Genomic DNA, 12,243 nt, shown 5'->3' with positions numbered 1-12,243 from the left:
ATCTATGTATAATTTTGTATAAATAATGTCTCATGCCTCGTTTGGCAGAAAACTGAGTTGGCTGACTATGCAATACACCTTAAAAACACATGAACTTCATTTAAAGGAGGTAAGATATACTCTATACATATTTTTGACCTAGAACTCTAGTCTCAAACATACCAACATCTGGCCTTCTTCCCCCAAAAATGACATCTTGCTTCTTAGAATTAGAGTCACATATTTTAGTTTAGTTATTTTCACAAGCAGATTTTCTACACATGCAATACATTATGTTAAAATGTTAATGTCTATTTGTTTAAAACTAAGAGTGAAAAATGGAGCTATAAAACATGTCTTAAGAATGCATTTAATCTACTGTCCAATTTGAAAAATGCTTTTTCCTCAAAGGGAAATTCTGTTCATTATCAAGACTATAAATATAATGAACTTTTATAATAAACTTTTATTTCTCTTGTTAAGCAATGGTCTTAGTAAATTAGTAAACTACCAGCTTTCAGGATCTTCACTTACACAGAAAATGAAAAAGCAGAGAATGAGGAAAATAAGGATAACCGAGCACCTGTTTCTCTCCACCTGAATTTCCAAAGGTGTGGCGGAGGCCATTCTGAATGACATTTGAGATCCCTTCCATGCTGAAGCGCTAAAGGCGGCAATATACGGCCCAGAAGAAAAGGACAGAGAAAGAAGTTCAAAGTCTATTAGTAAGAATGTACCATGATGACTTATGTGCCCGAGAGGCAAGCAGTTAGAAAATGCCACTACTCATCCAGATAAAGCACACAAACTCATGCTCTTTTTAAAATGCTGTTGCTTCCATTTCTTTGCAAGTTAAATGCAAAAGCAACTGTTTTTATGCTACTATATTCATGCAGGCATTTTTCTGATGTAGCTCATAAAATTGTTCCAATGTAAATGTTGTAAGTTGTACACATATTTGTTCTATACAAAATTTACTGTGTAATTTTTCAGATACTTTTTGATATTATTTACCTACATTTTATCAGAAGTCTGAAAACTTAATATGAACAGTATGCATATTTTCAGCCTAAGTTTGTATAATTCTACCATCAGTTTGGAGAACATTAACATAACATTTAGCAAATGAAAATGCTGTTACTTGGAGAGCTGATTATTGCTTCCCACTCACTCTTCGGGCCACCTGCCACTGCCTTGGTGCAGAAATGCGAACTAGAAGATGGCATACGCTTCCTGGAGAGCAGAGTGGATCCCATGTGCCAGCTAGGCCCCCAAAAACTTCTCCAAAGACTTTTCCACTCCGTTGCTAGGAAACAATTCTAGTTTCTTTCTCCCAGCAACCTCCAAGACTTCCTAGAATTCTTTGTACCGAAAAGGGAGTATTTTTTTCCTAAACAACTTATCTTGATTTGTAACCAGTCTACAATGTCATCAGGCATAGTAAAAAGCATCTGGTGGCACCTCTATGGCGGCTGAGTCAAAGGAATGAGATGGATTCTTACAGCATGACTAATTAAGGGGAAAGGCATCGTGAAAAGGAAGTGAAGGCCTGATTCACTGGATGGTTCCTTCCCCTGGAATTTTATAGAGGAAATTTAAATCAGTAAACACATTTGAGGAGTCAACATAAAGAATATTTTACCAGGCCCCAAGGGGCAGAAGAAAGGAAACCAAGGAAATGTCATCAAGAAATACATGTAGTTTCATCCAGTGGTTCTCAAAGTGTAGTCCAGGGACCCCCTCCCACCCAACTCCTGCCAAGAGGTCCCTGAAATCCTCTCAGGAGTTCAGGAGTTCAAAAATGTTTTCTTAATACTACTAAAACATAAGTTGTCTTTTTTACTCTCATTCTCTCATGAATTACAGTGAAATATTCCAAATGACAGACTGAATGCAGAAGCACATTTGTGAATCTAGCTGTCTTTAATCAAGCCAGATGTTAATGAGATTGACAAAAATGCACAGCAATGATATTTTTTCATGATTTTGTAAAATATTATTGTTCCTAAATATATGCTCTTTATAATGAATTTATTTTTGGTATTTTTCAAGAATTTATATTTTTAATTTTATCACTTTTAATTTGTAACATAGCAAATATTAAGTTTCTTGGGGTCCTCGATAAATTTTAAGAGTGTAAAGAAGTCTTGATAACAAAAAGCTAAGAAATGCCAACAGGCTGAATCACTGAGGGAGCTATGTGCTTCTGTTATCAGTCACGTAACTCTGTGGAGTTACTGAAAATCTGAGTTCCAAATTTTACTACCTTACAGGAGACTGTACAAATATGCCTCTCCTCCTAAACCATCCATCTTCCCTACCTAGCCTTTCCCAGATTTGCAAGCCAGTTTTGCTTCAGCAAGAATCAAACGTCTAGTCAAGATACTTTGCTGACTACTCCTCACTTCACTGAAAGCATAACTATTAGCTTTGATGGAGGAGGCTAGTTATAAAACAAAAACCTACAGAAAACTATTTCTGTAAATTTTTCCAATGCTATCATAATTCATTCATATTTTTTAAACAGATTATCAAATGAGATAACATCTTAGGCTTCAGAGTATATAATAACAATTATGAGAAACTATTTTCAAATAACCAAGTCAGTTTTTTTTTAATTATTTTCATAAAATATATTTTCTTTCAAATGTGACAAACAGAAAAGAACTTGTTTTTAAGTACTTAGTCTATATTACCTGGCTCCATTATCTATGGGCATGTTTAAGCTAGATACAAATTCATAAAATCTAAAGCAAGATAAAAAGTTTCAGAATCCACATATCAGGAAACTTAAGACACACTTTTTATTTGGAGAGCACATTCCAAAAACACTAGCTTTATTTTTCCAATCAGAAAGCCAATTCCTGTCACTAGAAAAAAACAAAAGTTGATACAGTTTCCATTTTGTAAGATGCAGATGTAATTTAGGTTTTCTTTATTAAATGTGTGGTTGCAGACATTACTGAGCCATCTCACTACTGATAGCCTGACTACTTGTGAAAGATGGCTTTTGTGCCACCAGAATGCTAGGCTTAGGGGAAATTAGTGAAAATGCAACCATGGGAAGCCAAGGTAACCTGGAAAAACAAAACTAACAGCTGATGCCAGTGAAAGAAGGTAAAGTAAGGAATGCAGCAGAACCTCTGTCCTTGCTGCCGATGGCTGCTTAGTCAGTGGCTGCAGCCGACAAGGCCCTACTGTCCCCAGCTCTTTCACTGGCAATGAACCAGGGAAGCAACGTGCAGCATGTATAGTTCAATCGCCTCTTGATCCGTTGAAAAATTACAGAACAAGGAAATCAGAAGGTTCTACAGGAAAAAAAAAAAAAAAAAAACTAAAATCTATGTCTGAGAACGTCCCCCCATCAAACGCTTCAGTTGCCATCAACTCCCACCTCCCCAGAAGTCAGGCAGCATCAATGTTCTCCCTCCACTGCATTTCCAAACTCTCCCTCTCTACTAGCTCCTTCCTGACAGCAACCCGAAATTCTCAAACCCTCAACCTATTTCCTTTCCCAAGGGTTTCCTGAAACAGCTCTTCCCAACATCATTTATTTGATCCGGAAGACCACGGCCACTTTTCAGATCTCTGAGACATCCAGGAATCCCTCCTCCCTGAACTGCTTCCTTGGATTCAGAGACACTACACTCTCCCAGATTTCCCTCACCCCAACCCTCCTGCTCTCTAGTTGCTACTTCAAAGAGGGGCCACTTTCTTCACTCATGCCTTAAACGCCAGTGTTCCCTAGGATCTTGTGCCTCTTTCTTGACTCACGTCTCAGATGCTGCTGTGCCTCTGGATTCTGTCCCTATTTAATTATCATGCACCCCCTCTGGGCATTACCACTCAATACCTTCAGCTTCTGCTTCGATAAATTGATAGCTCCGCTTTACTAAGATCAGTAAAGTGCTAAGAACAGAGACTGGCACATGGCAAAGCTCAGTACATGTTAGCGATCTTTACTGTAATTTCCCTGAGCTTCACTCTGCATGTTTAATGGCCAATTGGACATCTGTACCTATTGTATGTTTAATGGCCTACTGACAAGCCTATGTTCCTGTCTATATTTAATATCAATATTTCTAAAACTCATATCCAACTGAATTCAATGTCCTCTTCCCCACCAATACACAAACAAAAAAATTTAAAAACCAGTTCCTCCTTCAGCATTTTATTCTCCTCTCTCATTCATTTCCTCTTTCTTTCAAAAAACATCCTGAGCCAGATACCATTCCAGGTATTAGAGATTCAGAGTGAACACATCAGCCAAGGCCCCTCCCACCCTCCCGACCTTACATTCCAGCATAAGGGGGCACAAAAAGCACAACACGTAAATGAACTGAATGCTGCAGATAACTAACACACGCCCTATCCCTAGCTCCAACAAGGCGATTAAAAACTGGATGCCTACTTTCTACTCGGACGTCACAGAAAAGCTGTCTGAGGAGATGACATCTGAGCTGAAATATGACATACACCCATCCTAGATAAGCCACAAAGAACACTGGACAAGGGAGATCTTCTCAGAGAACAAAACCAAAAGCAGCCAACCTGGCCAACTCGGGAGTTCACACCACAGCTAGTGTGCAGGAGTCTTGCAATTCTCATTCAATGGGATGGAACACAGCATCTATGGAATATGTCCATTCTCTCCTCCTTTTTATAAGATTTTATTGCAGCAACCCTGTCTTCTCTCCCTCATTGTGTGCCAATGTGTTGCAATGGCTGGCTTAACTTTCGGACCATAGGTTGACGGAAAAGAGAGACATCCCCTCATTTGCTGGGCTTGAAGCTAGAAGCAGGTACTGCTGACATGACTTACATACCTCCCTTTGGGAAAGGGGCACATGTGCTTTATCTATGCTTGCCCTCATCAACAATCAATGACCTGACCCTAACTCCTCCCTTCTTTGGTGTCCGAACCAATCAACCTCACCAATATCTCTGAAATTCAACTATTTATATTTCCATCCCTACTTTCACTTCCCTGGCTCAATTCTTACATGAAATGGCTGCAACAGCCTCCTAATTAACTTATCTCCAGTTGCCTCCTTCCAATTAGTTCTCCTTGAAACCACTTAAGTTCTCTTCCAAAACAGACAAACCCAAACATGTAACTACCTCACCTAAAATCCATTTTTGGTTCTCTACAGCCTTTAAACAAAAACCAGGTGCCTCAGAATGTCGTACAACGCCATCCATTTTCCAGCTTCCACTGTGCAATTTCCATAGCCTCTTCTTGAGTTTCTTGCTCCCTCACCTTCTAGCTTTCACCATAATGAGCAGCCTTCATTTCCCCAGATGTCCCTAACTGTCCTCTCCAAATGGTGGCACACACCACCCCCTCTGCTGTCTGTGCCTGTTCCCTCCTCCTTCTACTTGACCTCCGGGTGCAACTCAGCCTTCCCAGACCCCTAAACCTAGCTAGGGGCAATAGTAATATACGTCCACCTTGACCAAAGAACAAAGCCAGGCTCAGAAAACACTAAAAACATGGTAGTTGTTTTGAATATAGCAATTATCACACCCTGTACCTAGGTTTCTCCATGTTGATACTACTGACATTTCCAGTCAGATCATTCTTGTCACAGGGGTCAGTGTAGAGGGGTGGGATCTCTACTAGCACCTCCAGTCTCTGTTCACCAGGATGCCAGCAGTACCACCCCCATCCTTCCCTACCCTGCCCAGTTGTGACAACAATAAATGTTTTCAGACATTGACTCATGTCCCGTGGGGGGCAAAATTGGCCTGGTTGAGAATCACCGCACTAAAGCACATTGGATGGTTCATCATCTCAATCTGCAACCCATGGGCAGCACATTCCTGGAAAACTGAAATTGATTCTACAACCTTAACACCCATGCCGGGGACACACCTGTGGATCAATTAATGTTTGCCTAATAGTATAAGAAAAGTTCAGGAGATCGAGACCATCCTGGCTAACACAATGAAACACCGTCTCTACTAAAAATACAAAAAATTAGCCAGACGCGGTGGCGGGCGTCTGTAGTCCCAGCTACTCGGAGAGGCTGAGGCAGGAGAATGGTGTGAACCCGGGAGGCAGAGCTTGCAGTGAGCTGAGATAGCGCCACTGCACTCCAGCCTGGGCGACAGAGCGAGACTCCGTCTCAAAAAAAAAAAAAAAGGAAAGTAATCAACATATTTTTAATGGGGAGGTAGAGGGCACAAAATCTAAAGAGAAACAATAAAGAAAAATGAAAATTCTGGTTACGTTAATTTTTCATAAATTCAACTCAAGTTCTCAAAATCCTTAAGGACAGGAAAAAAAAAGTCAGATACTTCTTTCATATGCTCCAAAAAGCAAAAACCAGACTTCAGTATGTAGGAGGCATCTGACTGATAGTCACAGTGACTTAACCTGCAAAACACTACAGCGATCATTACCAATACCAGTGGGACACTTCCAGATTTCTGTATGAAACCAGGAATCATATCTAAGGCAAAAGTCTTAGAATCAGAAAATTTTTAAACAGTCAACTTGGACAGAAAAGTGCTGAATTAGAAATCGAAGATCTGGGTTCTTTCCCAGTTTGCCACTAATTGTGTGACAGGAGGGCAGTCACTTTACTGCTAAGGCCTGTTTCCTCACCTGTAAAACAGAGGATTAAATCATATTAACTTTAAATGTCTTCTTATTTGTAAATCCTATGAGTCTATGAATTCATTCAATCAAAAAGATCCATTATTAAGAAAGCAAATTAAAAACACACACATATGCATAGATACACGCACGTGCGTGTGTGCGTGCGCACACTCTCTCTCTCTCTCTCGCTGTAGGACTAAAATGAATGCTCCAGAATGGCAGAACTGCACAGCCAGATGATACATTCAGAGTCCAGTGGCTTCATTTTCTTATGAGCAAATGACTACACTCTGAAGGGAGAGACAGGTCTTAGGCATCTCTCCATCCCCGCAGCTTGCATAGTGCCTGGGCCATAGCAGGCATTTTTAAACGTCTCATAAGCTGAGGTTGTGACACTCCTAACACCAGAACCCAAGAGCATTAGAGCCTGTGATCTTTTCACCATATCATGAGGTGTCTTGACTTCTTGCAGGAGAGAAAGGAAAAAAAAAAAAAAGCCCAAAATAAGTTCAGTATGAACAGAATAAAGATGACACGACAGAACATCAAGTTATTTTTCAGAAGAGTGAACCATGGAGTTCTGGAAAAGTCCACTGAAGAATCTAGTCTAGGAAAGTAAGATGAGATTAATGAAATAATCTTGTTGGTGCAGTCTGTAAAACATAAAAGAATGGAGTGACTAAGAAATCTCAAACCCTGGCCAGGCACAGAGGCTCACGCCTGTAATCCCAGCACTTTGGGAGGCCGAGGTGGGTGGATCACCTGACATCAAGAGTTCAAGACCAGCCTGGTCAACCTGGTGAAACCTCATCTCTACTAAAAGTACAAAAATTAGCCGGACGTGGTGGCGGGTGCCCGTAATCCCAGCTACTCGAGAGGTTCAGGCAGGAGAATCACTTGAACCCGGGAGGCGGAGGTTGCAGTGAGCCAAGATCACACCATTGCACTCCAGCAACAGAGCGAGACTCTGTCTCAAAAAAAAAAAAAAAAAAGAAATCTCAAACCCCTAGCTAGGATAATCAAAGAGTAGCAAGTAGAAGATCAGTGAACTAGAAGGATAAAGGAAAATAGAGACCAGGGCAGTGAGACCAGGAAGAAACAGGAAACGAGCTGTGTAGAGCATACTGTGCATTCTGTTTTATAGCTGCCCTGTAAATTCCAAAAAATAATACACCCTTTTGGAAGGCAAAATGAATTTTAAAAAGATAAAACCTCAGAGGCAGGTTAAATATACTTTTTAGTAAACGTCACCTCATTTAGAAACACTACATTTACAACCTTGAAAGCAGATGCGGTATTATTAGGTGCTTATGGTGCTTAACTGGGCCAGAGGGAAGATTTTCTCTATGCTTAAATTTTATAAGTAGGAGGACAAGGAGAGGGAGAGACAGAAGGGGTAGGGGAGGAGGGAGACAGAGTGGGAGGGAGAACGGAGGGAAGCATTTCTTTGTTAACATTTCTCAAGGTTAAAGTACCACAGACATATCAAAGCACCAACAGAACTAAGTCTCAGGGTTATGAATGCTGAATGAAATGAAGGATATTAAAGATTTGTTGATAAATAAATAAGTAAATAATTTTTAAAAGAAAAGAAAAAACAATTTGTTACAGTTTAATTTAAATAACTGCAATAATGTAGTATATCAGAAAACCCAATCCTCCCTCATTTAATCTACCATTTCCAAGTTTGAAATAAAGAATCCAAGTGTTCAAATTCAAAGTGAAGAGCTGGTGAAAATTCTGAATCTGAAGTTATTTTGTAATTGATTCATCCATTTCCCACTACATCTTTAGGAAGGAGTTAATAGTGCTATAAAATGCCCCCTCTCAGAATGGAATTTTTGATAGGAGCCTACTTGTGAGCAGGAAAATGATTAAGCATTACAGTATTTACCTCATTGTTGCCCTCGCTACTGACAAATGCCAAATGTGGCAAGGACGGAGGAAGAGGGTATTCAATACACAGCTTCATCACCACTATTTACGCTGAGAATACTCACCACTGCCTCGTGGTTGTTTCCTTCCCTGGCATAAGTATGTATTGAAAGTCTCAAAATCAGTCCTTATCTGGAAACTTTTCTCAGACAAAACCAGTAGCAACAATGTATCCTATTTATATAGGATATAGATTTATAAAAATTCACCAAAATCTGAAAGACAAAGAAATGGGCCAAGATCCCCAAGGCCCATTTACAACATCCTCGCAAAGCTCAGAAAAGAAAAATTCAAGCCAAGGATCCTTCCATCCACCTCTAAATAACTCCACATCCTCATTCCAGCGCATGCTGGTTCTGTGAGCTAAGGTCCCTGTTAAGCTTTTGTTTACTCGTTTATGAAATGGAAATAATAACAATACCTTCTTTATAGAGTTGTTGTGAAGGTTACATGGAATAATCTATGCAAGTACCTAGCAAAGTGCTCAGCAAATATCAATATTCAAAAAAGTATTGGCTATAATTCCTGAAAATAAAAAGGCTAGAACAATATTTTAGACACAACTCCCAAAGAGAAATAACCACACATTTCTACTTTTCTCCAGAACAGCAAAAACAGCATTTCAAGTTCTTCTAATATAAATAAAATTGCAGCTGAGAAAGAATAAATCCCCGATTATAGTTCCTAGCTGATAGGACTGAAAACAACATAAAGAAGAGACATTACTATCTATGACTAAGCATAGAATCAGCAAAAAAGCTTAAACAGAAAACAAGTTAACATTTAAATAATTCGGTCTTTCTGAACAATAAAAAGAAAAGAGCGGCCGGGCGCAGTGGCTCACGCTATAATCCCAGCACTTTGGGAGGCCGAGGCGGGCGGATCACGAGGTCAGGAGATCGAGACTACGGTGAAACCCCGTCTCTATTAAAAATACAAAAAATTAGCAGGGCGTGGTGGCGGGCGCCTGTAGTCCCAGCTACTCGGAGAGGCTGAGGCAGGAGAATGGCGTGAACCCGGGAGGTGGAGCTTGCAGTGAGCCGAGATTGCACCACTGCACTCCAGCCTGGGCGACAGAGTGAGACTCCAATCCAAAAAAAAAAAAAAAAAAAAAGAAAAGAGCTAGAGAACACCATGCTACATAAAAGTGAACAAGAATCAGATACAGCGCTATAGTTTGTTAGTTCTTCTCTGGTATCCTAAATATATCAGCTTATTCTACACACAGCATATTCACCAGTGCAACCAACTTCACAGAAAGCAACATCCAAGACAGGGAAAAGCAAGATAACAAAGGGCCCAGGAAATTTACACTATTCCTGCTACCAAACTTGTTTCTCAGCCTCACCTGACACCAACTGGTACAGATTTCTAACTGGCCAGGAAATCATCTAAAAATCTCAGTATCAAAGCTCAATGTCAGAAAAAAGGTTTGAAAAAGCAATCGAGGAATGCTTTTCATCTATTTCTGACTCTTACGCTAATCTACTCTTACTTCATTAATATTCTTTATACTCAGGAGGTTCAAACGAAAGCAAAATGAAAACATAATTATTGTTCCTTATAAATCACGTCATTTTCAATAGCTTGAATATGATTTTCAAACATTAATTTATAAAACAGTAGGTTTAATTTTTAATAAATTAAAATAATCAAAACGAGGAAACAAGTGTAAAAAATTTAGAGTAAAAATATTCAAATAGTTATTATTTAAGTTGTAAAAGTAATATCTTGTTTTAATACTTCAAATAATTTTAATGTGAATTATAAAGCAGTTATAAAAGCAAATTCTATCAAAATTTTTTTTTAAAAAAAACAGATCTAAGTAAATTAGAAAATATACATTATACCAAAGCAGATACACACTTGAAAATCTTCAATATTAAACACCTGTTATATAAGTTTATTTTTATGACAGAAAAAAATATAATACAAAGATCTTCAAAATTAGCATTAAATAATTTTTATCTTTGAAGATCTTTTTAAGATTTTTTATGTAACTTAATATTAATGTGGAAACTAAATTAATTATTGCCAAATATTTTCAAAACCACTAAAACCAGAATATCATAATTGATCTTGGCAATTTTAGAAATTCCTTCCTGAAACATAAATACTCTAAGTACAGTCATGTGCTGCTTAAAAACGAGGATACATTCGAAGAAATGAGTCAGGCAACTTTGTCGTTGTATAGACCATGACAGAGTGTACTTACACAAACCTACATAACTGTATAGCCTACTCCATACCTAGGCTACATGGTATATAGCCTACTGCTCCTAGGCTACAAACCTATACAGCCTGTTACCGTACTCAATAATGCAGACAACAGTAACACAATGGTAAGTATTTGTGTATCTAAATGTAGATAAACATAGAAAAAGTACAGTAAAAATACAGCATTATAATCCTGACTCCATCATCTATCTATACGCAGTCCATGATGACCAAAATATCACTATGTGGCACAAGACTGTATACAAGAAGAATACAATTTCCTGGCATATTACAGCTTGTATGTGAACTTGTTTATATTAACAATGACCTCTCTAAGACATAAAGAAGTCAAGAATGGACTCCTGATTTTTACTACATTAACTGCTGGATCATGAAAGTTCACTATTACCAGCCTACCACCAAAAACCATTGCAGAAAACAAAGAGTAGATGATAAAAATATATCAAAAACTGATGACGACACATATTTCTCTAGCTAATATTATTTTTCAAAAAACAAATTTGTTCCACATCTAAAGTAATTCATAGGTTTGAATCATTAAAATAATAGCCATTATATATCCAAGTTTCTCTCCACCATACAATGACCTTCTATCATGCTAATAGTAATTTTTAGTAAATGCTCTGCACTAAAGAAAATGCAGCAAGATACTATCAAATATCACCAACAAATTATTGTTAAAATGTGTCAATATTTACATTCAAGAATGTAAATCAGAGCCGGGCACGGTTGCTCACGCCTGTAATCCCAGCACTTTGGGAGGCCAAGGTGGGCGGATCACTTGAGGCCAGTAGTTCAAGACCATCCTGGCCAACTTGGTGAAACCCCATCTCTACTAAAATACAAAAATTAGCCGGGCGTGGTGGCGGGCGCCTGTCATCCCAGCTACTCAGGAGGCTGAGGCAGGAGAACCGCTTGAACCCAAGAGGTAGAGGCTGCAGTTGGCCCAGATGGCACCACTGCACTCCAGACCGGGCAACAGAGCGAGACCCTGTCTCAAAAAAAAAAAAAAAAAAAAGAATGTATACCAGGTAGAAATTAGTATCTCAAGCACCACTGCTTAGATAAAGGGGGAAAAGGCTGGGCACTGTGGCTCACTCCTGTAATCCCAGCACACTGGGAGGCCAAGGCAGGTGGATCACCTGAGATCAGGAGTTCGAGACAAGCCTGGCCAACATGGTGAAACCCCATCTCTACTAAAAAAAAAAAAAATACACAAGTTAGCCAGGCGGGGTGGCCCACACGTGTAATCCCACTACTCGGGAAGCTGAGGCAGGAGAATCGCTGGAATCCAGGATGCGGAGGTTGCAGTGAGCCGAGATCGCGCCAATGCACTCCAGCATGAGTGGCTGAGTGAGACTCCGTCTCAAAAAAAAAAAAAGATAAAGGGGAAAAAACTCAGTGCCTTTTCCACTTCTCCTCTAACCTTCTTTTAAAACCACATTTTATCACTGTGTATAATACAACATTTTTATTCCTTTTGTTTG

The 12,243-nt window shown here is 39.2% G+C and overlaps 1 protein-coding gene across 6 annotated transcripts in view; it reads right to left on the bottom strand.

Moving 5' to 3' along the window:
• FEZ2 (fasciculation and elongation protein zeta 2) overlaps positions 1 to 12,243 on the bottom strand; it is a 73,325-nt gene that overhangs the window by 7,600 nt on the left and 53,482 nt on the right. For 4 of the 6 annotated variants that reach the window (XR_004252401.2, XM_058429129.1, XM_032178502.2 and 1 more), the window contains exon 6: positions 563 to 643. The exons of 1 other annotated variant lie outside the window; for it this stretch is intronic. Coding sequence is in view for 3 of the 5 variants with exons in the window: in XM_058429129.1 (XP_058285112.1) it covers positions 563 to 643 (81 nt within the window). In the remaining 2 variants the exon portion in view is untranslated. Of the gene's footprint in view, positions 1 to 513; positions 644 to 12,243 lie in introns of all 6 variants that reach the window. One more of the 6 variants, XR_009210149.1, reaches the window with a different exon arrangement.

The sequence above is a fragment of the Hylobates moloch genome, unplaced genomic scaffold (assembly GCF_009828535.3).
Source record: "Hylobates moloch isolate HMO894 unplaced genomic scaffold, HMol_V3 SCAFFOLD_15, whole genome shotgun sequence".
Classification (NCBI taxonomy): Eukaryota; Metazoa; Chordata; class Mammalia; order Primates; family Hylobatidae; genus Hylobates; species Hylobates moloch.
The sequence above is the reverse complement of the archived record's forward strand: the minus strand, read 5'-3'. Positions and strand labels throughout refer to the sequence as shown.